This window comes from Eschrichtius robustus, chromosome 13 (genome assembly GCF_028021215.1).
Source record: "Eschrichtius robustus isolate mEscRob2 chromosome 13, mEscRob2.pri, whole genome shotgun sequence".
In the NCBI taxonomy this organism is placed as follows: domain Eukaryota; kingdom Metazoa; phylum Chordata; class Mammalia; order Artiodactyla; family Eschrichtiidae; genus Eschrichtius; species Eschrichtius robustus.
The window spans coordinates 103,315,164-103,340,800 of NC_090836.1; the positions used below are offsets into that span (position 1 = coordinate 103,315,164).

General features: G+C 52.0%; 1 protein-coding gene across 2 annotated transcripts; it reads left to right on the top strand.

Moving 5' to 3' along the window:
- Positions 1–567: 567 nt before the first annotated feature.
- On the top strand, positions 568–25,637 carry GTSE1 (G2 and S-phase expressed 1). 2 transcript variants are annotated; one of them, XM_068560603.1, is made up of 12 exons: positions 568–609; positions 1,071–1,170; positions 7,614–7,671; positions 7,774–8,398; positions 10,984–11,154; positions 11,959–12,082; positions 13,727–14,101; positions 19,859–19,931; positions 22,176–22,406; positions 23,789–23,993; positions 24,462–24,674; positions 25,140–25,637. In XM_068560603.1, the coding sequence occupies exons 2-12, from the start codon at positions 1,149–1,151 to the stop codon at positions 25,221–25,223; spliced, it is 2,181 nt and encodes a 726-aa protein (XP_068416704.1). In that variant the 5' UTR covers positions 568–609; positions 1,071–1,148; the 3' UTR covers positions 25,224–25,637. The 2 variants fall into 2 exon arrangements, with proteins under 2 accessions (XP_068416704.1, XP_068416705.1); XM_068560604.1 differs by lacking the exon at positions 22,176–22,406.

Below are 25,637 nucleotides of genomic sequence, written 5' to 3' on the forward strand. Positions count from 1 at the left end.
GGAGCCCCCAGATAGAAACGAGGTGTCAGGGATGCCAGGACGAAGCCTAAAGGGGTTGCAGAGGGCAGGCTGTGCTCAGGCCCTAGACAGGTTCTCCTGGTCCAGGGGCATAGACTAGTATGCCTGGTCACCCAGAGTCACCCGGGCGCTCCTCGGGGCAGGGGCGGGTCTTCTTACGCTATTAAGAACTGACCCGTAATGCTTTACAAAGCAGGTAGATGCACCTATTTTGTTTGGTCGTCAAGTCAACACCCTACGATAGGAATTTGATTTTTACTTAGGGATGAAGAGCTGGGATCAGAACCATGTCCCTTGCAACGCGTAGCTGTTCTGATGCAGAGCCTGCGGAGACACCACGCGAGCCCTAGGGAACCCTGCCCACGCTCCGGGCTCACCGCAGGCCCGGGGCGGACCTCTGGCAAGCGAAGAGCGCGGAAGCAGTGCGCACGCGCGCCGCGCTCCTCTTCTGTGACTCCGACTACAAACCCCAGGAAGCACCGGGCGCCGCGGCCTTTCAAACCGGCCAATGAGCAGCCCGCAGCGCGTCCGCCGCGGCGCGTTTAAACCCGGGGCGGAGGCGCGTCGGCCGGGGCGTCGCGGCAGCTCGGGGTGAGGGGGCACCGGCGGGGTGCTCAGGCGGGGCGGGCGGCTCGGGCCGGGGGTCCCAGGGGACTCGGGCGCAGCAGGGGCTTGGCCCGGGGGCCGCGGGGTCCCCTCGCGCGGTGCGGCGAGGACGGGGTCGCCCTGGGGGCAAACCAAAGCCCCCAGCAGTCCAGCCCAGGAGTTCGGTTGTCCGGGTCCGGGGCGTTCAGGCCTCCCTCGGACGGCGCCGCCCCAGAGCTCCCGGCCCGGAGGCGTGCGGGCCCGGGGTGTGCGTCGCGGAGGGCCTCGGGCTACGGCTGAGGTGGCCTCTGCCGGCCTCCCCGTCCCTCCCTGACCCGGCGCGGCCCCCAGCCCCCTCTGCCCGGTCCGAGCTGCAGCGGCCCACGCTGCGGGGCTTCCCGGGGGCTGGAGGAACCCGGGGCCTGGGCTCTGACACCCGCTCACCTTCTTGCTTCTGGTCCCTGCAGTGACTGCTGACAGCCCTCGCCGCGCAAGGAGGGGACGGCAGCGACGTGCCTTCAGCCAGCCTGGCCCGAGAAGCGGAGATGGAGGTTCCCAAGAAGGATGGTACGCCCCTGTCACTACTGCGCTGTCGGTTCGGGGAGCTCAGGGAGCTCAGGGAAGATGCAAGTCGATTTAATGCTCCTGCGAGAACTCGTTTATTTGTTCACTGCTCATCCCGTGCTCTGCACCCGTTAAACTCCTGGTCCCTGTCTTCAAGGAGTTTGCATCCCTCTAACTTCTTTATTTTCCGTTTTTCTACATTCCCTTTACCCCCCAGTTTTAACTTCTGTCACAGCAGAGATTCTTGTCGGTTTTATTTACTGCAGTGTCCTCAGTGCCTGACACTTGATAGGCACTCGGATATTTGTGGAATTGGATTTGATGTTGCCATTTTTTTTTTTTTTATTTGCTTGTTGCTGGTTTCTGTTGGCTGAGACTTGTTTAGGATCTTGGGCACCACGTTAGTGAGTGAGCCTGGCCTGTAACTTTGCTGTCTTGTTCTGTTCCTGTCAGGTTTGAGTGTGGAGGTGACAGCAGACTCACAGAATGAGTTACGGGCCATGCCCTCTTTTTCTGCTAAAGCCTGTTGACATCCTTTATCCTTTGTTCTTCACAACACCCATGCGAGTAGACTGGGTCTCCCTGTATCCTTAACTACTCCATTCTGCAGAAGAACCATCCTAGAGGATGCCAGTCATCGGTGCTGCTTCGTCGGATCTAGAACAGTATTTGCTGCTGCAGTCTTCTCCCCCTTCCTCTTCTGTCCCCCCTTCCGAGGCCCTTCCACGTGCCCGCTGAACCCCGTTGCCGCTTCCTGAGGCCTTCACCCCTCTGTCACCCTCCCTTCGCATCCTTTCTTGCCTGTCCATTAACTCATGCTCATCATCGACGTGCACATAGGTCCTGTTATCTGACTTGTCCCATATCCTCCGCTCCCTCTCCACTGCCGTGTGCCTCATTCAGAGCCAGACTTCAAGAACCTTCTGTATTTGTTTCACTATTTTTTCACATCCTTCAACCCCTGCCAACCCCCTCTGCCCCGACACTCCACTCAAGCTGCCTTTATCCGTCACTGAGGACATCCGTGTTGCCAAATCTGCTCTCGTTTTTCTGTCCTCTCAGTAACCTTTGACCTTTTCTCCTTCCGGAAACTTTCCTTGCTTGGCTTCTGAGGCATCTTGGTTTTCCTCCTGCCTCCCTGGCTGGTGTACTTCCATCTCTTTGCAGATTTCTCTTCCTCTCTCTCCGGGACCCGGTCTGGGGTCTCTTTGTACTTCCCCCCACAGGTTCTCGGACACTCCCATGGCTTTAAATCCGTTCTCCTTTCTGGTGGTGCCCACGTTTTGTCTTGAGCGCAGCCTCTCCTCTGAGCTCTGGACTTGTGTGTTCACCTGCCATTGTAATTGGCATCTTCACATAAATGTCTCCCACCTCTTAACTCAGCAGGTCCCCCCCTCCCACCCTATTCTTAGCAGGCTCTTTGTCTTTCTAATGGAAGTAAATTGCCTCTCCGTTCACCCAGCTGTGAAAGTTGTGAGGCTGCCACACTCGTTCAATCATCAGTTACTGTGATTTCCACCATATGGCTTGGATCCATCTACCTCTTTCCAGTTCCACCCAAACGCCACCACCTTGGTCTCAGCCATGTTAACTCACCTCCACCTACTTTTTTGTTTGTTTGTTTTTTTAATATTTATTCATAAGTATTTATTTTATTTTATTCTTTAATATTCATTTATGTATTTTTTTGGTTGTGCCGGGTCTTAGTTGCGGCAGACGGGCTCCTTAGTTGCAGCTCACCAGCTCCTTGGTTGTGGCACGTGGGCTCCTTAGCTGCAGCATGTGAACTCTTAGTTGTGGCATGTGGGATCTAGTTCCCTGACCAGGGATCAAACCAGGGCCCCCTGCATTGGGAGCGTGGACTCTTAACCACTGTGCCACCAGGGAAGTCCCTACCTACTTGTATATTTTGCACTTTGGCCAGTGTGTGCACTGTACTTTTGGTAGATACTACCTGCTTCTTTTCTGATACACTGTGCACAGCCCCCAGGGTAACGTTTTAAACACAAAAGTTAGACCATATCACTCTTCTGCTTAAAACCCCTCAATAGCTCCTGTCCCACTTTGGCTAAAGTAAAAGCCTGTCGTGGCTTGGACGCTGTCCGGGATCTGATCCTACCTATGTTTCCACCTCCTCCTGCCACTGGCCACTTCCTCAGCGGTGTCCCCACCTCCACGCTGGCCCCTCAGCACACTGCCTTTCACTCAGTGTGCCCACTGGGCAGTGCACTCCCAGGGGAGCAGGAGCACACGGCCCGAGTTTGCAGGACGGACGAGGCAGCCAGGCCAGGTCACTCGGAGCTGGCCGCGGAGCCTGGTGTAGAAGGCTTTTTCCCGGACTCGCGGTCCAGGATTCCGTTCTCCACAGCCGACAGGTGGAAGTCTGTAGCAGTGACCGGTAAAAATGACTTCCCAGGTTCAGACACGTAAAAAGTGAACTGTATGTCTCCATCTCCTTTTTGTCCCTCAGCTGCCCAGTTACCACCTCCAAAGGCCACTGATGTCATCGGTCTCCTGGGTGGTCCAGACCTAACTTGTGCAAGGGCAAGGCAGTATGTGTCATTCGAGTCCCCCTTTTCTATAGCATATAGAACTCTGTCCTGCATCTTGGTTTTTGCACCTAATTTATCGTGATGATCTTTGTATATCAATATATGAAGTGTTACTATTTTTTTTTTGAGCCTAAGTAGTGTTCCATTCCCCTGTGGGGCTGTGCTGTACTCCTGTCTGCTATCCGGGAACATTTAGTTTGTGTCTGGTGTCTTGCTGTAACAAATGCTGCTGCAATAAATAACATGGGGGGAATTCCCTGGCGGTCCAGTGATTAGGACTCGGCGCTTTCACTGCTGAGGGCCCGGGTTCAATCCCTGGTCGGGGAACTAAGATCTCACAAGCCGTGCAGCACAGCCAAAAATAAATAAATAAATAAATAAATAATAATAATAATATGGGATACTTGACAGCGGTAGACTTCTGGGTCAAAGTGTATGTGCATTTCTTACTTAGTAGATACTGCCAGGTTACCCTCTGTAGAGCTGTAGTAATTTACAAATCAAACTTTTTGATTTTTAACAATCTTATAAGTGAAAAGTGGAATCTCAGGAATCTCAGGATCTTTCATTACTCTTATTTTTGAGTGCGGCCGGACTTCTGGTCATATATTTAAGAACATTTCATTTTATCTCCCGTAAATTTCCTCTGTTCATATCCTTTGTGTGTTCTTCCGTTCTGCCTTAGTTGTTTTCTTACAGTTTGTAGCACTGTTCACCAGTCGGCCCTTCGTGATGTGAGCTGCACGTGTCCTCTTCCCTGCTTGTTTCTTTTAACTTTGCTCATGGTGATTTTTGCCATGCAGAGATGTTAAATTATTAATATCTTGGACTGTCAACTTTCTGTTTTATGGCTTCCAGTTTGGTATCATAGTTAGACCTCTGCACACCAGGTTATAAAGTGATTTCCCCATGGTTTCTTGTTCCCTTAGGGTTTCGTTTTTTCAGTTAAGTCTTTGACTTACTTGGAATTTGTCCTGGTATGGTATGAGGTATGGATCAAACTTTAGATACATATATTTTCCCCCACAAAAAAGGTTATCAAGTTTATCTCAATACCATTAACTGAATAATCCACTTTCCCCTTTTATTTGATGTGTTACCTTTATGATGTACTAAGCTTTTTTTTATATCCATGTTGCATATTTCTTGTTAGGTTTGTTCATAGGTGTTTTGCATTTCCTTGGTGCTACAGTAAATGAGGTCTTTTCTTCCACTGTATCTTCTGTTCTTTTTAGATGTGAAAGCTGTCGTTCGTTTGTTTGTTTTTTGTGGCTGTGCCGTGCAGCATGTGGGATCTTAGCTCCCGGACCAGGGATCAAACCCGTGCTGCCTGCATTGGAAGTGCGGAGTCTTAAACACTGGACCACCAGGGATGTCCTGAAAGCTGTTGATTGTTGTGTAATAATTTTGTCAGCCATGTGCTTTTATCCATTTACAATTTATAATAGTTTTTAGTTGATTTTCTTGATTTTTCTTGTGTCTGTAATCATAGCATCTGTGCATTGTGGTAATTTTAACCTCCAAATTCTTTCCTTTGTCTAACTGTGTTGGTTAATGCATCCAAAATAATGTTAAGAATTGTGACAGTAGATGGCCTTGCCATGTTCCCAGCTTTAAAGAAATTTCTTCTTTAGTTTTCCATTAAGCCTGATGTGGGCTTGCTGCTTAATTTATGTGTAGATGGTAGTCAGTAGTGCTGTTCATCAATATTTCTGCTCTTTTTTTCCTCTTGGATACATGGTAGAATTGTACTTCCCTGCCCGCTTAAAGTTGGATTTGCCTCAGATGTCCAGTGAAAGGGGAATGTTATGTGTCACTTGTAGGTCTTTTAGACCCAACGTGGAATTTGCTATTTCCCCTTTCTTCTGCCCTGAAGACCAGCAGTGCTCCACCAGATGGTGGAGGCTCCGTCAGCCTGGGTTCTGGAGTGAGGGGGACATGGAATGGGGCCCTGGCAGACAGCTTGAGTGAGAAATACAGCTTTGTTCTTATAAGCCACCTGAGATTTGGGGATTGTTTGTTACTTCAGCATAAGTTAATCTGTCCTAACTGATAATATATATTTGCTCCTGGCTTTAGGAGGAATGCTTCTGATGGTATCCCATTAAATCTAATTTTGGCTTTTGGGTTGAGATGGGTACTTCCTTATATGATAAAATATGTCTACTACTTTCTTTGTAGTTCTTTTAAAGTCAACAGTGTATGTTGCGTTTTGTCATGTGCCTTGTCAGTGTCCGTGGAGATGACCCTGGCTTCCCGCTTAGGTCTAGTAATGTGATCATGCTACTAGATTCTGTGAAATTAAACTGTCCTGCAGCCCTGAGGTCCTGGCTGAACCTCACTGGGTCATGACAGAGTCATCATCAACGACTCTTAATGTGTTGCTGGGTTCTGTTTGCAAATATCCCTATTTAGGATTTTTATGTTGACACAAGCCAAGTCCTTAGTTTTCTTTATAGAGCAAACTTTGTAGGTTTTTGGTATGGCTGTGCTTGCTTGATAGACGCAAGCTGGAAGGTTTCTCTTTTCCTGTCCTTTGGAGCAGTATAAATGGTTTTGGAATGACGTATTCTTGAAAGATTTGATAGAATCATCCTGCAAAACTATCTAGGACTTGTGCTTTTTGGGGGAGAATAGCTCTTTAATAAATTTCTCCAGTTATTTTGTGATAATTGAACTATTAAGATTTTTTTTTCTTTCTTTTGGAGTCAGGTTTGTAAATAAATCGATTTTAATCATTTAAATACAAAAAATATTCCATTTCCCAGAACATTATCTCTGTCAGCCAAATTCTTAGGTTTATGTGCACAGAGTTGAGCAAACTAGCTTATGAATCTTTTAATCTCTTTCTCTGTTTCTCTTTATTTCTTTTGTGCAATTGTGCTTTCTACCTTTTCCTTGATTAGGTAGTTAGGATTAATTGAATTGACTAAGTAGGACCTAATTAGGCTATCAGTATATTTTAAAATTTTATGGTTTTGATAAGCATGGTGCATTGTTTATTAGGATCAAATAAAGTAAGATTTGTGAAAGTGGTATGTGAAGCTTATAGTATTGAAATGCCAGTTTATTGCATTTTGATAAATATTGGCTGAGAGTCCAGGCCCTTAGCTGGACACTGGGGAGTTGGGGAGAGTATTAGGCGTTTGCTGTCTCGGGGGAGCTTACAGTCTGGGTGGTGAGAGACATCTACAGGATAGGGATGCTAAGGCAGAGGTCAGGTCCGGGGGCTGCAGGGGCCCTGGGGGAGGGCCGGAGCGGAGTGGGGTGCGGAGCTGGAGGAGCGAGCGGCTGTCCCAGCCGAGGGACCCGCTACCCCGGAGCCGGTGGTCTGTCAGTGGAGGGAGGCTGGTGGACAGGCCGGGCCGGGGAAGGCCTCCAGGGCACGAGGAGCAGTTTTATCTGGGCGTTCAGGATGAGCTCCAAGGAGAGGCGACAGTCAACAGATATGCATGGAGCCCTGCCGTGCGCTTGAGTAGCGCTGAATTTGCTTTTGAAAGAGGACTAGGTGCACTTTGTAATGGGGAATTTAATTCTAGGGGAGCTGAGGCAGCTGGTCTTTTGGAAATGTTCTGTACCAGAAAACGACTTACCTAGTCTTGCAAAGCTATTCCAATGCATTTTAGATTATATCTTTAAAGTAAGGGCTGAAAAATAAGGACTTAGGCTTTGGTGGCAGCTTAGCAAACACAGAATGGCTGATGCTATTTTTAAAAGGAAATGGAAAAAATAAGATAATCTAACGCCCCTTAAGAAAATGTGGCTATTAAAATAATGATGTCACACTTTTGGAAGTGAGATTTCAAAATAGTTTTGACAGCTATAGAGACTATGGTGATGTTTTCTCGTTATCAGTCCCATCCCTAAAATAACGACTGACTTTTTCCTCCGCAGATATTCTTCTTTTGGCTGATGAAAAGTTTGACTTTGATCTCTCATTGTCTTCTTCAAGGTAAATAAATGAGTTTTCTTCCCTTGCCTTTGTATAACCACGTTCAGTGAAGCCTTTCATTTAAATGCCCATGTTATTAATAATCCTTTTCTGTTAAAATAGTGCCAATGAAGATGATGAAGTCTTTCTTGGACCTGTTGGCCATAAAGAAAGATGTATTGCTGCCAGCTTAGAATTAAATCATCACATTCCTGAAGAACCTCCTTTGCCAGCATCTGAAAGTCCCTTCACTTGGAGTCCTCTGACTGGGGAAAAATTTGTGGAAGTTTATAAAGAAGCTCACCTACTGGCCTTACAGATACAAAGCAACGGCAAAGCCAGGGCGGCCCCAGCCGCCAAGCCCGAAGACCCTGGGAGCCAGGGAGTGGACGGATTCATACAGGAATCAAAACTAAAAATAAACCTCTTTGAGAGAGAAAATGAAGTGAAGAAAAGCCCCAAGTCACTGAAGAGGGAGACGTACCACCTGTCGGACAGCCCCTCGAGGGGACCGCCGCCCTGGGGCACCCAGCCGCCCTCGGGCGCGGCCCTGCCGGCTGCTCCTGCCCAGGCGAGCCGCCCCCGGACGCCAGGGCCGCCGCGCGCCTCGTGCTCTTCTTTGCCAGCGGAGCCAAGTGCTGCTCACCCTCCGGACCATGCTGGCACGCAGAAGAAGGCCACCAGCAAACTGCTGCCGCCCCGAGCCTCGTCTCTTCGAGGAAAAAGCATTCCCTCGGCCCTGGAGAAGGTAGCCGCGACCCCCAGCAGCACGTTTATCTGGGGAACCAGCCGCTGCCTTGCTTCTGAGCCCTCTTGGTTTATGCCCTAGAGCAGAAACCGTTACGGGGAGGAGCCTGGGAATGTAGCTGCTCTGAGGGTCCGAAGCGTAGGCGGGGAGGGTCCAGGAGGAGCAGTGCCGGTGGCGTGGGAGCTGGGCTTGGGGCGGCGTGGGTAGGGCTGCCTCGCTACTGTGGGGACTTAGAAACACCTCCTGCTCAATTCTGTTTGCGATCTTTCCTTCTGCTTTGTCACAGCACTGGACATTCCGCCCGTTAGGGATTTTATGGGCGTTAACAAGCAACTTCTTCCAAAAATCCCCCCTCCGGGAATGGCCACTGGTCTCCCTCCTTAACCATGACTGAGTTTAGATTGTTCCCTCCCAGGCACGAGTGGATGCGCTGCCTTGGGAGGTGGCAGTGGACTTGTGTGCCTTTGGGCTGCGGCCAGCCATCTCTGGGAAGCGGGGGTCCTAGCGGCTCTTGTGGGAGGGCTCTGGGGCAGCAGAGGGTGGGTGTCAGATTACAGCTGCCTCCTGGGTTTGCCTCAGGGCGGAGCAGCTTGGAGCCTGCCCTGCTCCCTTTCCCAGCTCTGCTGCCCTCGCGACGGGCTTCAGCTCTCCGAGCCAGTTAGAGAGGAGTGATGCTTTGCGGGGTTGTTAGCAGGTTTAGATCAATGCAAAACACCCAGCAAGGGCCTAGAAAATCGTTTCCCTCTACAAGCACATCTCCTGAACCACATGACTCCCTGCTATCAGAACCCAGAATTGAACCAAGCTGAAAGTGGGTCTGGCATGCAGAGCCCTGCACCAGCGGGGCGTGCGGCCGTTGCTTCCCCAGGGCTGAGACTGTTCCTTTAATCATGCAAACTCCTCTGCCTGGAAATCATTTGGATGTAAATTTCTGAAGTGATGTTTCTAGAATGAAAGCAACGTGGTTCTGTGTGTAACACGTGGACTTGGGCCCGGATTTGTGTGTGTAACACGTGGACTCAGGACAGGGAGTTGGGGTATAATTTTGCTTCTTCTGGGTCCTTTTATTTTCCTGGTCCTAAGTAGTGCTCTATTGCCAGAGAGCTGAGTTTTTGGTCAGTGAGGTGTTAGCTGGACCCCTGGGCCGCGTTTGAGCTCACTTGGGCACCCCCATCACTCCCCACATTGTTTCTGTGGGGAGAGTCATTCACATCCGGAGTGACTCACACACGTCACCCCCGTGAGGATCGCCTCTAGACACAGCTGGACCTCTTGATTGTACTATTTAGAAGTGTCTTTGCAAGGCAGCTGCTAGGATGGCCGTAGTTGGGAGAAAAAACAAAATAACAAGTGTTGGTGAGGATGTGCATCGCTCACGGGACTGTGCAGTGGTGCAGCCACTGTGGAAACAGTTTGGCGGTTCCTGGAAAAGTTAAACACAATTATCACATGACCCAGCAATTTCCACACTTTGGCATATTCTCAAGAAAATTGAAAACGTATGTCCATGCAAAAACCTGTGCAGCAATGCTCATAGCAGCATTATCCATAATAACCAAAAATCAGTATCAACCCAGATGCCCATCAGCTGATGAATGGATAAGGAAAGTGTGGTCTCTCCATACATGGAATATTTTTAGCCATGAAGAAATGGAGGACTTACACATGCTACATACAGATGACCCTGGGGAACTAGGTCAGTGAAAGAAGCCAGACGCAGAAGGTCCCATGTATGATCTCATTTACAGGAAGTGACCGTAATAGGCAAGTCATGTTCTAGAGACAGTACATCTGTGGTTGTCTGGGCTGGGAGGTTGGAGGAGTGCGGAGTGACTGCTAACGGTCATGAGTTTCTTTTAGGAGCAACAAAAATGATCTAAAGTTACATTGTAACTGGTTGCACAGCACAGAGTATACTAAAAACCACTGAAATGTACGCTTTAAAATGGTGAATTTTATGTTATGTGAAGTATGTCTCAATTTTAAAAATGATGTAAAGGAAAGAGAAAGTTACTGCTTTATGAGCTTCTTTTGCTTCTTATGAAGTCTTCTTGATATGAGGGGTTATTTATGTAAGCGTGGATTTGTTCCATGAATGCCCTTGTACCTGAATGTCAGGAATTTATTCTCTGTTGGACTCTGCTCGCCAAAGAAAAATGGCTTTCAGTCCTAGATGAAGATTTATTCCAGTTAAGCAGCCCCTCTGGTAGAGGGCATGACCATTTAATGAATGATTCCGTTCTGTACAGCATTTTAAACTTTATGTAACTGGGACCAGTTTCCTCATTATCACCCTTAAATATGAATCCTGACCGAGGAGGAGCTCTAGAGGAGCTCCTCCTATTGATGGTCTGTCTTGGTATTATTTTGCCCTGTGTTCAGTGAGGAAGCCAGCTCCATCACCATTCTGTCTGGTAATTTGGCGGAGGAAGTGAACCGCCGTATTCCTTTCCATCCAGGTGATGAATTGAGGACCGTGTGTCGGGAGATGGATGGTGGCTGCAGGTGCTCTAACTGAAGCCTTCGTGTGTCTGTACGTTGTGAAAGACTAGGGAGTTCTCACATTTCAATTTACAATTTTTCAGCCCGTGAAAGAGAAACCAGCTAGTCCTTCCAGGATGAAAATCCTAAATGAGAAGGATTCCCACAGCAGCGTGCCCCCCGACAAGCGCCATGCCGCCCGGGACGTCGCCAGCTTGCCAGCCGGTGGAAACCACGTGGTCCAAGGCAAGCGGTCGCTCCCTGTTCCAAACAAGGTGGGTTGGCCAGTGCCGAGGGGGGCTTTGGCCTGTGGTCGAAGGGAATAAGGGGCCGCTTTGTATACCGGGGACGTGTCTTTTTTTTTTTTTTTTTTTTTTTTTTCAGGCCGCGCCATGCGGCACATGGGATCTTAGTTCCCCGACCAGGGATCGAACCCGGGCCCCCTACGATGGGAGCGCAGAGTCTTAACCTCTGGACCGCCAGGGAAGTCCCCCATGTGGGAACGCGTCTTGATTAAAATCAAGGTTAGGGAGGTTGAAAATAGGACCCTGTTGAAAACAGGAGAGGCAGCTTGGCGAAATGCAGGGCACACAGGACTGGCATGCGTGAGGGGCCGGCCTCTGCCCCTGGGGAGCCGAATGGACTGAGGAATGTCAGCCCCTCTGAGCACAGGGTCTCCCTCACTGCATCCATGTACCGAGGAGATGGAACGTCGGTGCTTTGAAAACTGCAGCCCCTCACAGGCATGGGGACTGCCGTCCACATCTTTGCTGTTTATTTTCCAGCGTTGATCTGTGTGTGCTTGTGAAAAGTGCCACATCACTGGTGGTACTCGTTAAGGCTGCCCAGTGCTGGGCCCCGCAGCTGTTGACTCCGTAGGCCAGGGTCCAGGCCCCAGATCAGCCGTAAGCAGGCTGCCAGGTGTTCCTCATGCAGGGCTTTGTCGGCCACTCTGTGGGAAGTACTGCTTGACCTTTTTCTTCCTTAAATTCAAGACAATTTGTAAACTATTAAAAGCCATTTAAAAACCCCACTTTTGCAGTAATAAGCCATGGGTAGTAATGAAGTCTTTGTTTTAGTCTGGGCTGAAGAAAACCATGTTAAAACCACCTGGATGTGCTGGCAGTCTTGCAAGAAAGTCCTCCTCAGGGTCCGTCTCGGGAGTGAGTGCCAGCGTGTATGCTTCTCCAGCGGCTGGCAAAGGTAAGGCCGGCCCTGAGTGCTGTCCGTTCCTGCCAGACTTGTCACAGAACCACTTAGCAGAAGGTTCTGGAAGGCTTGCTGTGGTCTGGGGCAGGGGAGACTGTTGGGGTCCCTGTCCTCAAGGTGCTTCCCCTCCTCCGAGGGGCATGCCTCTGATGGGCAGTCCTAGTTCAGGGTAGGATAAGCAGTCACAAAGTGGGCACGCTCTCCTGGTGCCAGCGGACCTGGAAGGACACTGAGGCCAGCCTCAGTCATGTGATTAGACACAGATTTTTTTTAAAGTAGGGCTGTTGCAGATAGTCTAGGGCATAGGACCCCTGTAACTCCTGTGTGTTTATTTAAATCTGTACTCCCAAACCTGTTTAAATTCAAGCTACTTTTTAATCTTTCCAAGCCAAGGGTGCCATCTAGCGGTAAAGGGGAGAAACCCTAGGAGGCTTTGGGGAAAGGCATTCGACTTCCTGCTCTTTAGGACTAAACTCTCCTCAAATTATATTTGCTGTGTAGACTCTGACCATAGGCTAAGCAGCATGGTGTGCATTTTGTATACAAAATGTGAAAAGTCTAAACTCCTGAATGAGACTGATCTGATTTGGAATCCTGTCAGTTGGTGGTTAAGAGAACTGAAGTTGTTTCTGTATCTTTACAAACTGAGGGGATGACACCTCCCTCGCGGTGTCCTTGTGGGCCTTACGAGAACCACGTAAAGTCCCATTCCTGTGTCTCGCATGTGGCATGTGTTCAGTGAAAAAGAGTTCCAGTACGTTAGGTGCTGTGAGGTCTGTTTTGCTGTAATGGTTCAGGGCATCAGCACCATTTTTGTTTACGATTTCTGATCCTGCCTCTGGGAAAGGTTGAGACAGATTGAGGGGAGGCTTCTGGTGAGTGTATATTTCTCTGTTGTGCGTAGCAAAATCACCAGGGTCAGATTCGACAGTGTGATGGGGAGAGCATTGTGAAACTGTTACGCACGGTGTCACATGAGCTGTGGCTTCAGTCATTCTCTGAAATTTCTCTTAAGAACCTTTTACCAGGTTGAGCTCTGTGTTGCGTATACTGGCAGCTGAGTATTTTCACCCTAGTTTATCTGTTCTGCTGATTTAAGTAGCGCTCCTAATTGATGTGACCTAACTTCCTTGTGATTTAAAGGAACCGACCAGTAAGGATTGTCTTCTCTTCATGTTTCCCTCCCCACCTCCCTGACTGGCCAGGTGGGGCACGTGTCTAGACCATCCATTTTCACCTGTTCAGCTAGGGTAGTTTTCTGCTGTCGACATAATCAATGAAGATAGGAGAGCTTGAACTTATGTATCCTTATATGCATCTTGGTAACTGTGTCCAGAATTGCCGCCTGAGACTACACTCAGCTAAGCCACGAGCAATCTGGGTTGTCCCGTGTTTGAGGATGTTGCCTGATGGACATACAGAATATTGTTCATATGTCGTATTTTTTTTTAATACGGAAATCACCATGATAGAAATAAGTAATTTTCCACATTTGAAAATATTTTCAGGTAGGTTAGCATATCTTGTGTGTTTGTGTGTGTGTGTGTGTGTGTGTGTGTCAGAGAGAGAGAAATAACTTTATAATTTAAAAGTAACATCAGCTTGAGTGATAACCAGATTTTGTGTCTCCTCTTCCAGCTAAGCCAAGGGAACGTCCAAGCATTCCTGTGGACAGTTCCCAGTCAAACACCAGCCAGTCGGGCAGAACGGGACTTGCCCTGCCGCGGCTGTGTCTGCAGCCGGGCCCTGCAGGCGTGTCCTGCAGGCAGAGCCAGAGGCCCGGAGTTGCTGAGTCGACTGCGGAGCAGCCCAGGGCGCCCACCAGAGCGGCTCTCACCCAACCCCAGACTCCAGGACAGGGAGGCCCCGGGCTGAACTCTCATCTCAGTTTGTCACAATCTTCTCAAATGAATAAGACTGGGAGTACAAGAAGGGGTGATTCCCGTCTGAATTCCAAGACAAAGGCTATGCCTTCCCCTACAAATCACTTTAAAATTCCTAAGTGTTCTACTGGTAAGTAATAGATGAACTTTAGTGTGTTTTTATTCTTTTATTTTTATTTATTTTTTTAATGTGTTTTTAAAATATTGAACGAATTATATTTAAAATTTAAAAAATTGTTGGTTTTGGTGATGGTGGTTTCTTTGCTTTCATTTTACTTAAAGCACTTTATATATGTCTTCTAATTTTCTTTGTGTTGGATAATTCAGTGAATTTCTTACCTTATATTATATTCCTCCCCTCTACGTAACATATCATTGTTGCACGGCTGCTCTTAAGATTTTCTCTTGTTATTTTCAGCGTGTCGATTATTAGGTATTTTCATTTGGCTTTCTTTGTGTTTATCCTCCTTGGGGGTTCTTGAGCTACTTTGATCTGTGGATTGATATTTTTAATCAAATCTGGAAAAAATGTGTCCGTTATTCCTTCAAGTATTTTTTCTTGCTTCCCCTCATTTCCTGGGGCTCTAGTTACCTGTGTTGTAGGCCTCTGTATGTTGTCATTTAGGTCACCGAAGCTTTGTTTTTCCCCGCACCACCCCAGCCTCTTGTCTTGTGGTTCAGTTCTGATAGTTTCTACCGTCTCGTCCCCACGTGTACACAGCTTTTTCTGCAGTGTGTCTAATCTGCTCTTAAGCCCATCCAGTTAAATTTTCATTTCTGACATTATAGTTTCCCCATTTTTGTCCTCATGGTGTTTATGTTTTCCTTTGAATTCTTGAACATATTTATAATGATTGTTCTACAGTCTGTTTCTTCTAATTCCATCTTCCCTGTCATTTTGGGTCTGTTTCTATCGACTAATTTTTTCCTGGTTATGGTCACATTTTCCTGCTTCTTCACATGCTTAATAATTTTGTTTTTAATGTTTATAGATTCACCTTTTAAAAAAAATTTTTTTTTTAATTGGAGTATAGTTGCTTTACAATATTGTATTAGTTTATACTGTACAGCAAAGTGAATCAGCTCTACGTATACATATATCCTCTCTTTTTTGGATTTCCTTCTCATTTAGGTCACCTCAGAGCACTGAGTAGAGTTCCCTGTGCTATACAGTAGGTTTTCATTAGTTGTCTATATCTTATACATAGTATCAATAGTATATATATGTCAATCCCAGTCTCCCAATTCATCCCAATAATTTTTTATTGTCTGCTAGACATCATAAATTTTATATTTTTGTATGTCTGGACTTTGTTGTCTTTCTTTAAGAAGTTGAATTTTGCTTTGGCAGGCAGTTAAATTTCAGGAGAACTTGATCCTTTCGGGGCTTCTTTTAGAGCTTTGATGGGGCAGGTCTTGGCCTTTACTCTTGGGATAGTTTAGCCCTGCAACTAACGTGTGGCCTTTCTGAGCGTCTCCTGAGTGTGCTGTGTCCACGAGGCGTCCACTCCGGCCAGTTGGTGTGTTTTTGCAGCCCTGTGTGACGGTGGCAGCGTTCCTAGTGGGGGCTCTTGTCTGTTCTGGGGTCCTGCCCCACGTGCATGCTGCTGCTCGCTATGCAGCGAGGACTCGGGGTCCCGCTCAGGTTTCCAGAGCTCCTTCTCTCTGTGTAGCTCCCTCCTCTCTAGTACTCTGCCCCTCCAGTTCCAGCCTCCTTGGGCTCTCCCCACCTGCCCCAGCATCCTGGCAGCGCCACCAGGCAGAAAGCCCTGCATGGTGTCCGGCAAGTAGTAGGCGGGGCGTTTGGTCAAGGTGAATTAATCTGATAAATGTGTACAATGCAGGGAGTTGCATGGAGCTGATGAAGGGGGAGGACAGCTCTGGCCTCCTCTCTCAAGCACATGCCTTCTAGTGGCTTGAATATTTTGAAGTTGTCGGCTTCACTGGCCAGTACAGGTGGCCTTTAACACCTGACAACCTCACTTGAGTTACTGCCTATGTAAGAATGAGCCGTTCTTTGGAGTGTTGTCCAGTGCTGGACACTCTTTTAGGTATAAGGGATGTAATGGTAAGACAGATATCCTACTTGTGGAACATACATATTAAGAGTAAAAGATAAGAAATGTCAAATAAGTATACTTTCAGATCATAAGTGAATAAAAGAGGATGGGGAGGAATTTAGATAGAGGGGTTCTTTAAGCTTAGATGGTCAGTGCAGGCTCCCTCAGGAGGTGACATTGAGCTGAGATCTGAAGCATGAGGAGAAGGCAGCCATTAGAAAAGCCAGAGGGAGAACGGTCCAGGCAGGAAACGGCAAGTGCAAAGATCCTGAGGCAGAAAGATACTGGACAAGTTCTGAAAACAGAACGAAGGCTGGAGTGGTAGGGACGTAGTTAAGTTAGGATTAGATTCTGCTACGAGCCCAAAATAGCATTGGTTTTAATCAAGATAGATGTTTAGTTCCCCCTCACATGAAAGTCTCCGTAGATTTTCCAGAGCTGCTATGGCTCTCCTTGTGTTAGGGATCCGGGCCTCTTCCATCTTGTTTTGCCATGATTAGCTTCTCTTCCTCATGATCTAGTATGGCTGCACCAGCTCACCAGCCCTCACACCTCCCAGCAGGAAAGATGAAATAGGTGAAGAAGACAAAGCCCTACCTTCCAAGGATACTTACTGGAAGTTGCACATGCCACTTCCTTCTGCGGAAGTCATTGCTCGGGACTTAGTCACGTGACCACACGTACCTGCAGGCGATGCTAAGGTATGGGGTCTTTCCTACACTCAGCTAAAATGTCTTTCTAAGAAGAGGGGAGCAGATACTGATCAAAACCAGCAACCTCAGCCCCGTTAGTGAGCGAGGAGAAGGGTAAGAAGAGATGGAGACGGAGAGGCAGTCAGAGGCCAGCTTGCGTGGGCCCTGCGTGGAGGTGGCCATCGGCGTACCCATGCAAGAGGGGGTGCCTGCGAGGGTCTGAGCAGGGAGGAACATGACCTTCGACAGATCCCTCAGCAGAGGGAGAGACAGGCCCTGTGGCCAGAGTGGGAGCAGGGAGGACCACGTGCACGCCTGGCTGGGGTCCAGACGAGAGATCGTGGAGGTGGTGGCAGCAGAGGTGAGAAGGGCTCCGACATGGGGACGCTCTGGGAGACCAGGAGGGAATGTGGCCGCGGGGACTCAGAGTGACCCCGAGCCTTCGGCAGGAGCGCCGTGGTGATGGAGGGCCGGAGGGAGAGCAGCTCGGGGCGGAGACCGGCCGTCCAGTGTGGACCTGTGGCGTCTGCAGCGCCCACGGGCTCCGTGGGCCGGGTGTGAGCTTGGACCTCAGAGGAGCAGCCGCAGCTGCAGGTGAAGCTTAGCTCTCCGCCGCGGAGAGCCTGGTGTGTTTGCAGACACGGACGCCCTACCAGATGGGGTCTTCGGGGCAGCCGCTGGCACTGGGCCCAGGAACTGTGTTCAGCAGCGTTTGCTCCCCCTTCCCAAACGCCCGGAGCCCGACGCACCCCTGGCCGAGGTGCAGCCGCTGCCTGGCTGCCGACTGGTGCCCCACCCCACCGGCCGTCAGCCGCGTGGAGCCACAGGACTCCTACCCTCCGCCGCCCGGGCTGGGCCCTCAGCCCCTCGGCCCTTCCGACATCCGCACGCTCGCTTCGCCAGGCCGTTCCTGTTGCTTCGCAGCGTCAGGTCCACAGCAGGCACACCTTCCGTCGTTCGTCCTGGGCCGAACGGTTCCCACGATGTCTGCACTGCCAGGCTGCGGGCGCGGCCCTGCTGCTGAGCACGTGCACCTCTGCCCGTGCGGTGGCCGCTCGCTCTGGCTGTCGTGTGACACTAGCTGTCATCGCAGAGGAGACGTGGGGACGGTGTGAACAGAGCCTGCAGCAGAGCCTTTAGGGTACAACCTTCTGAAAACACTCCTGGGACGGAGTGTCATTTACCGTGACTGCTTCCAGGAGCCACACGAGGGACGGAGACCCGGGGGACCGGCAGGCGTCTCTGTGGGTCAGAAGCTACCTGGAGGGAACAGCGCCTGCAGCTCCGGGAGGGAGTAATTTCCAGCCCTTCGGACTCGGGCCCTGGGCTAAGCCTTGGCTGACTGGGGTGTAATAAGGGTACTTTAATAATCTAAAATTCCGCAAAAGTAGCTGCCCTCCTGTGCACTCTCTGGAAGCTCCTGAAGAGTCTTCCACTAAGATGAGGGAGGAAACAGCAAAGAAGAAGTTGTGGGGCCCGAGAAAGGGGGAACCCAACACAGGAGGCGGTGAGAGTGAGGGGCCCAGCCCGCTCTGGGAGAGAGACCTCCAGGAAACGTGTGGGCTTGGAGCCCAAGCGGTAGCCGCGTGGAAACGCTCCCGAAGAGGCTGCAGGACATTTCGTCACAGGCCCCCAAATAAGAAACCAGCAGAAGATGGAGGCAGTTCTTTTTGGGTTTTTTTCCTTTTCTAAAAAATATTTATTTATTTTGGCTGCGCCGGGTCCTAGTTGTGGCATGCGGGATCTTCGGTGTGCCACGTGGACTTCTTAGTTGTGCCATGCGTGCAGGATCTAGTTCCCCAACCAGGGATCGAACCCGGGTCCCCTACATTGGGAGCACGGAGTCTTACCCTCTGGGCCACCGGGGAAGTCCCTGGAGGCAGTTCTTACGAACTCGAGGTAGGGGATGGATGGGCGCTGCGAGAAGACGGGCTGTGTGCTCCGTTAGACTCAGCTGTCAAAACGGAAACTCTGGAGGGCAGGCGGCCGCGTGGATCGGCCCGTGGGGCTGTGAGGGAGCTGGGATCGTATCATGACATCTCAAGGTTCTGAAAAACGAGGAAGTAGCAGGATATGTAATTTAGAGATAGAAGGTAGACACCTCAGGAAACAAGCAAGGTGGAAATAGGGTAGGTGTGGCTGGAGCCTGTCATTTTGAATCTCTTCATTTTTTTTTGGTGTGTGGATCACTTTGATCTGATCAACTTTTGAAAAGAACAGGAGGTGGAAGGTGAGGATAAGCATGTACGGGCAGCTCTTTTGAGAAGATTTGCCGCGAAGAGGCACAGAGACGTGGATCGGGGGCAGAGAGGGAGGACGGGGCGAGGGGGCAGGTGCAGGTTGGTTTGAGATGGGGGGCCGGCGGGGAGGTACCCGCAGGAGCAGGGCCTGGGCCTCTCCTGCCTCCTCGGAGACCCGGGCCGCCTTCCCCTTTGGGGCTGGGGTCGGCCTCTGCCCGTGGCTTCCAAAACACAGCAGGGTGCTGCCAGGGGGCCTGGCACCTGCGGCTTTGGGGGCCCCCGGATGAGTCTGGGACTTGGTCCCCGTGGATGGCGGCCTGGGGCTCAGTCCTCTGAGCCCGCTGGTCGTTGCCATGTGACCAGATGAGATCACACACCCAGAAATGCTCATCAACCGCCAGACGGCACATAAATAATGTCATGTCCTAAGATGACCTCGTGCCCTCCCGGTTCCCGAGAGCCGGGGCGGTGGCGGGCTCTGTGGGACCCGCCTGGAACCCCCCGTGTTGGCGCCACTTCTGCTGGCGGGGCTCACGGGGAGACCCGACGGGGTCGTGTGCCGAGTGCCGCCTCGTCCCTCGGGCCACTCCGTCCCCATCTGGGCATTAGCCAGGCTGAGGGCAGTGGAGGGACCAGGACTCTTCCTCTTCCGCACCCGCTGGTTGGGCACCACAGCCCTGCCCGGTGGGTCCCCGGGGAGGGAGGACATGTCCCTTCCCACACGCCAGGGCCGGAAGGTTTTCCCTCTGGCTTGTCTGGCCTTCGTCTACTTTACGTGCCGTCTTCACTGCAACTTGGGAACATGGGACACTTAGAGGAGGACCGCCCGTTTGGTGAAGGCGGATGCGTCACCTGCCCCGCATCTGACTGACCGTCACTTCCTTTCTCGTCTCAGGTGAACCCCTGGACGGTGCGACACCAAAGTCCTGTCGGGCGCAGAGACCGCAGTCCTGCACATCGGTGGAGAGGTACTGAGTCCGTTTGCTTCCTCTCTCTTTTTTTTTTTCACATCTTTATTGGAGTATAATTGCTTTACAATGGTGTGTTAGTTTCTGCATTATAACAAAGTGAATCAGCTATACATATACATATATCCCCATATCTCCTCCCTCTTGCGTCTCTCTCCCACCCTCCCTATCCCGCCCCCCCAGGTGGTCACAGAGCACCGAGCTGATCTCCCTGTGCTATGCGGCTGCTTCCCACTAGCTATCTGTTTTACATTTGGTCGTGTATATGTGTCCATGTCACTCTTTTCTTACGAGAACAAACTGAGGCCCCTGCTAGCTTCTGAACCCACAGCCTGGCTCCAGACGCCCAGCCTGAGCCTGGTCTCTCGGAGCCGCCCTTGTGTCCCTCGTGGTGACGGCGGCCGCAGACTCGCCTCCGGGGCTGGGGTGCCACTCCTCAGCCCTGAGCCTGCAGTTCTCCAGCCAGACCGCCCAGCCCCCCGCGGAGGTTCTGATCCGTGGGTCTGGGGTGGAGCCCTGGGCCTGCAGGGTCTCAGAGGTGACGCGTGTGCACCGCATTTGAAGACCACTGGCCTGGCTCAGCCACTCGGACTCCGGTTTGAGTCCCGGTGCTGCCCCTGTGTGCTCTACATCTAGTGCAGGCTACCGAACGTTCTGACCTCGTTTCCCCATCTGTCCAGTGGGGATGGAACCAAGCACAGCACAGCAGTGCTGCAAACAGTAAGAAAACACACACGCGCGCACACGTGTGCACGCCTGGGAGCCATTCACGCAAAGGGCAGCCCCTCCCCTGACTGCTTTCCTGCTGCCACCTTTACTGCCCCCTGCTGAGGTGGGTGGGCTGCTCCACCCACACATCTGGCCCTCTGGTGACCGGGCCCCAGCCCAGCTCTGAGTGCTGTCACAGTGGAGGGACCCTGGCCCAGTGCTGCTCAGGCCTGGGCCCATCAGCTGGGGGCAGGGCAAAAGTGAGGTCACTCTGACCCACAGGAGCACTGTTCCCAAGGCTGGGGTCCTGGCACCAGCATGTGGCCGGGGTGGGAGCACTGCTTCAGACCTTGCTGGGGTGGGATGAGCAAGACAAGCACCAGAGCAGGGTCCTAATCCTGGGTCTGCCCCAGCCCCGCCTGGGCCGTCCGCCACTCTGCACGGCTCTGGGCCTTCATTTCCTTGTATGTGAACTTGGGAGGCACTTCCTGGGCTTGGGCCAGACGCTTCCCTCACAGTATCAGCCGTGCTGAGCCGCCTTCCCGCCACGCACAGCGGGTCAGAGCAAGACCTAGACCTGATGGCCACTGGCGTCCTCGATTCACCTCTCTGTGCCTCGGTCTTCTCACCTGTACAATAGGGAAACGGTTCCTACCTGCCAGGGTTACTTTGAAGCTTACATTTGTTTATATCTGTCTGTATTTTCACTGGAGTTGGTGGGGGAGCTGCCAGTGCTCAGCAGTGAAGCACGTGGGGCAGATTCCAGAAGTCTGCAGAGCACGGCAGCTTGCTTACAGCACCTCTCCCCTGCCCACGCTCCTGCAGTGACTGTGTCTTTTGGTAGATGTTGAAGTTTGCGTTTGACTCTTCTTGAGCATGCAGACTGTCCTTGATAAATGATAGATGTGTCATCTGGCCTCCCATGGGCTCCACCTTGGTGGGAGGTCCTTGACTTTATTTAATAAGATAACAGTTTACTTTATTTGGCCTCTCTCCTTTATCGACAACAAAACAAACTGACAGTGAGGCAGGATGTGCTGGCAGGTGAAGCCACAGGTATCGCCAGGGTGGGAAGGAGAGATGCGTGGGAAACAGGCATCCGGTGCCCCGGGTCACTCACCTGTGTTCACACCTGATTCAGGGGCCTTAGATCCAGGAGCAGGTGCACACAGGGAGAGTGCTTGTCCGCTCGCGTGCCCGGCCGGGCCCGCCCTGGGTCTGGACTTCCTTGTGGAAATACTACGCCAGCAAGAGGTGACTTTGAGATCCCTGTGAGCTCCCACGAAGAGCGTTTCATGGTACCACCCATGATGTGCAGCCACACTGGATCAGAACCTCGAAGGGGCCCACTGAGGAACCGAAGCCCATGCCAGGGCTCCCGGGGGTCGGTGGCAGCACCCGCTGCTCAGAGGACAGGGCTCTCATGGGCTTCGCTGGCTTGGATCTTCTACATTGAAACCACGGACTTTCTGCTGCGTTAGCGCATGGCTGAATTGTTAGATTTTTTTGTTCTGCTTAAGACTTTGGTGTTTCTAGGGTTGCTCACAGCACTCCTGCTAGGTGGTCCTCAGCGTCGCAGAGCCTCGTAAGCAGCGTGAGGACCCCCGTGAGCACGGGGCGCAGGTCAGCCCTGCCCACGCCTGCCGGCCGTCGACTCTCCAGCCTGCCCCTGGCGACCCCTAAAACTATGCCCAGGGCTCTGGCTTCTCCCCTGCGTGTGTCTGCTCGGCGACTTTCTTCTGAGCCCCAGAAAAAATCTGCAATGAGGTAAGAGTTAAAGGCTGCACTAAGTTTGTTTCAAATTCATAAAACCTCAAGCGATCATGTGCTGGGAAATCACGGTCAGGAAGCAGCCAGACTGCGGTCCATCACCGCTTCTCGGCAGCCGTGGGGGAGCCTGGCCACACTGCACGCCCTCCCATTGGTGGGTCTCTGCAGGGAAGGCAGGCCACCTGCTCCTTGGTTGTGTTTCTCTCCTGACATCACATCCCGGGTCCAGGCCGGAGGCCTGAGCAAGCAAGGAGGATGCCTGGACCTCGTGACACCCTTGGGGGAGACCAGAGTCTCCCACAGGGAGGAGCCCTGGGGCAGAGCTGCAAGCTCAGGAGCCGTCCTTGTGGCCGGGTTCCAGGGAGAGCCCCCAACCTTGCCCTCGAGGGTTTCAGTCAGGGTGGCCACACTCAGGCCTCCTGGGGAAAGACGCTGCCCACCCGCCTCTGCCCTGTCTCCCACTCGCTGGCCCTGGTCCTGCTTCATCTGTGCAGGAGACTGAATGGGCACCGTGCGACATCAGGCCTCGATTCTCTCCTCGTGGCAGAGCGTTGGGAAGGGCTGGGGGCGCTAGTGCGCAGATCTGCCAGCAGTGGGTGTCGGGCACGTACATGTCTGTTTAGTTCTGTGAGGACAGAGAAGACTAGAAAAAGAAAGTGCTGGGCTGTGTGTGACGTGGGGGAGAAGGGACGCCAGACAGTGAGACACAGGCCCAGTGTGTGGCCGGTCACAGTGCTCTGTTCACGTGCGTCGTAGGTTTGCAAGCGTCAGCAGAGGCAAAAAGTCTTTCAGATTATTATGAAGCCTTTAAAATATTAAAAAGAAAAGACGCTGTATTAATTTACGGAAACTGCAACTTTCCTCCTGTAATTCGGTTCCGAGTCATCAGGTGTCTGAGGCCCACCAGGCGGCAGACTCTGTCCTGGGCCTGGAGATGCAGCGGGAAGTGGCGGCCCAGCCGGGTCTCCCTGCACCGTCTAACAGGAAACAGACACCAGGGCAGCATATCTGTAGGGTGACAGGTGGATGCGGACGGCCCCGCCGCAGAGCGTGTAACCAGGGCATTCAGACCTGTCCGCGGGCCCAGGCCTTACGAGGAGGTGGCATCCCGGGCGGGACGCCCGCACGTGGTCCTCACTTGTTCCTCCTCTTTAATACCTTACGGAAAAGGGCGTAAAATAGGCACGTGGGACCCAGACTGGTAGCTGGTGCTGAGAGGGACCCCGGAGACCTTGCAGTCCTCCTGCAGGAGCCGGAGCCAGAGCCAGCCGCTCTCCGCTGGACAGCGCTTCTCCAAAAACCGTCTTCCCGAGTCACGGCCAAACAAACGAGCGTCGCCCGGGAGCGTCCTGATGAGATGCCCTTTTTCCCTCCCGCAGAACTGCACCAGTGAGAGAGGGTGATAGCAGGGCTGCCGCCAGGCCCTCAGACTGGTCCCCGGATGGGAGCTTTCCTCCTGCGTCTGCTTTGCCGCAGGCACTTAACTTTTCTCCAGAAAAGAGTGATTTCACTTTTTCAAAAAGTATCACCACGGAAGTAGCACTGGACGAAGCACAGCCCCCTGAAGCTGCAACACCCAGTGAGGTGAGAGAAGCAGACAGCGTTGACTTGTGTTGTCCTGGGCTCCCCGGGGTGACCACGGAATGTCATCTGTGACCCCGGCTCCTCTGGTGCCAGCTGCACCGAAGGGAGGGGGTTAGGACCTCCCACCTCTGGAGGAGACAAAAGCTGCGTCTCCCCTGTCTCCGACCATGGAGATGGCCAGGTTTCAAAGGGTGGGAGGTGGGAAGCAGGGCAGCAGGGAGGGGGTGAGCGGGAGCTCCAGCGCAGGCCACTGGCAGGAGGGAGGTGGACGGGCTGGAGGGCTGCGGGTGAGGAGGAGACGTCAGGGCTCGCCCACCGCAGCCCCTCTTCCCACCTGGCCCACCCCAGCCCTCCTTCCTTGGGTTTCCAAACTGTCAGTCACGTGGGACCTAAGCAGAGCCCACTCGTCTTCCCAAGATGGTTGACAACAGATGCTAGGGTCGCCTTTCAATCTTGTTTCTTGCCTAGGCTCTTCTCATGGATGTCAAACTGGATCAACTTAGCATCACCCTGCGGGCTGCAGCCACACCCCTGGGCGACCTCCCGCTCATCGACTTCTGCAAGACTCCGGAGGCGAGCGTGGCTTTGGGGTCTGGAAGCGGGCCCCTGGTCGACCTCCTGACAAACACTCCAGGTGTCAACAGGAGGGCTGTGGCCAACGCCTGCCACGAGGTGGGACAGGTGAGGTGCGGCGGGGGCCCTGCTGGCTTTGGCCTTGGGTGGTCTCAGTTGGGTCTGCTCTTCCCCCAGGCGCGTCCCGGTGACCCTGGAGAGTGGCCACTGGGGCTCCTGAGGGCGACGTGGCTCGGCTCGCCTCACCGTTAGCGGTGTGAGCGCGGTTCACCAAGTCGCGAGCAGGAAGCCGCCCGGGAGCCCTCCCAGGGCCGGGGCCCCCTGTGCTTAACGTGCGCCGTGCGAGCAGAAACGCCTGAGGAACTTGGCGTCTTCTCCCTCCCGCTGCTTACACATGATGGCCAAGGTGCCTTTCCACTGGGCCCGAGCCAGGTTCACCGAGCAGTTGGGTGCCGAGCCGTGGGGAGCTGGCCGCAGGCAGCGTGGTCTTCAGGGGACCAGTCCTTCGGGGTCTGCGGGCCGGGAAGGGGCGGCGTGGGCGCTCCGTTCACCTCTGTGGCTTCTCTCCTGCAGCTCATAGACTTGGCTTCCCCTCTGATCCTGCTGAGCCCCGAGGCTGACAAGGAAAACGTGGAGTCACCACTTCTCAAGTTCTGAGCGGAATGAAATCCTTTGCATTTCACTCAAAGTTATAACAGTCAGTCCTAAAGTGGTTTTCCACCCTCAGAAATAAATTTTAGGAGGAATTGTATTGGAAAACTTGAAACACAAAACAGAAACCTAAGTAAAGCTGCCGTGCCTGGAGTGGGGCCGTGGGGTTGGGGGTGTTTGGCCACCTGGGGTTACCACCAGCCGACGGCCTCCATCCTCCGTCCTCACGGCCCCGCTCACACGCTGGGTGCAGAGCCACAGTCGCTCCAGGTGAAGAATTTGTTTTGAACCTTTTGTATGTAAAATAGCAAGTGACTATTTTTAAAATTAAGTGTGTATGAAAAGTTAAATAGTCTAGATTAAGTTAAATTGTAAAATAAATGAAATGTATTAAAGCCTATCTTGATAAGTTTAAGATTA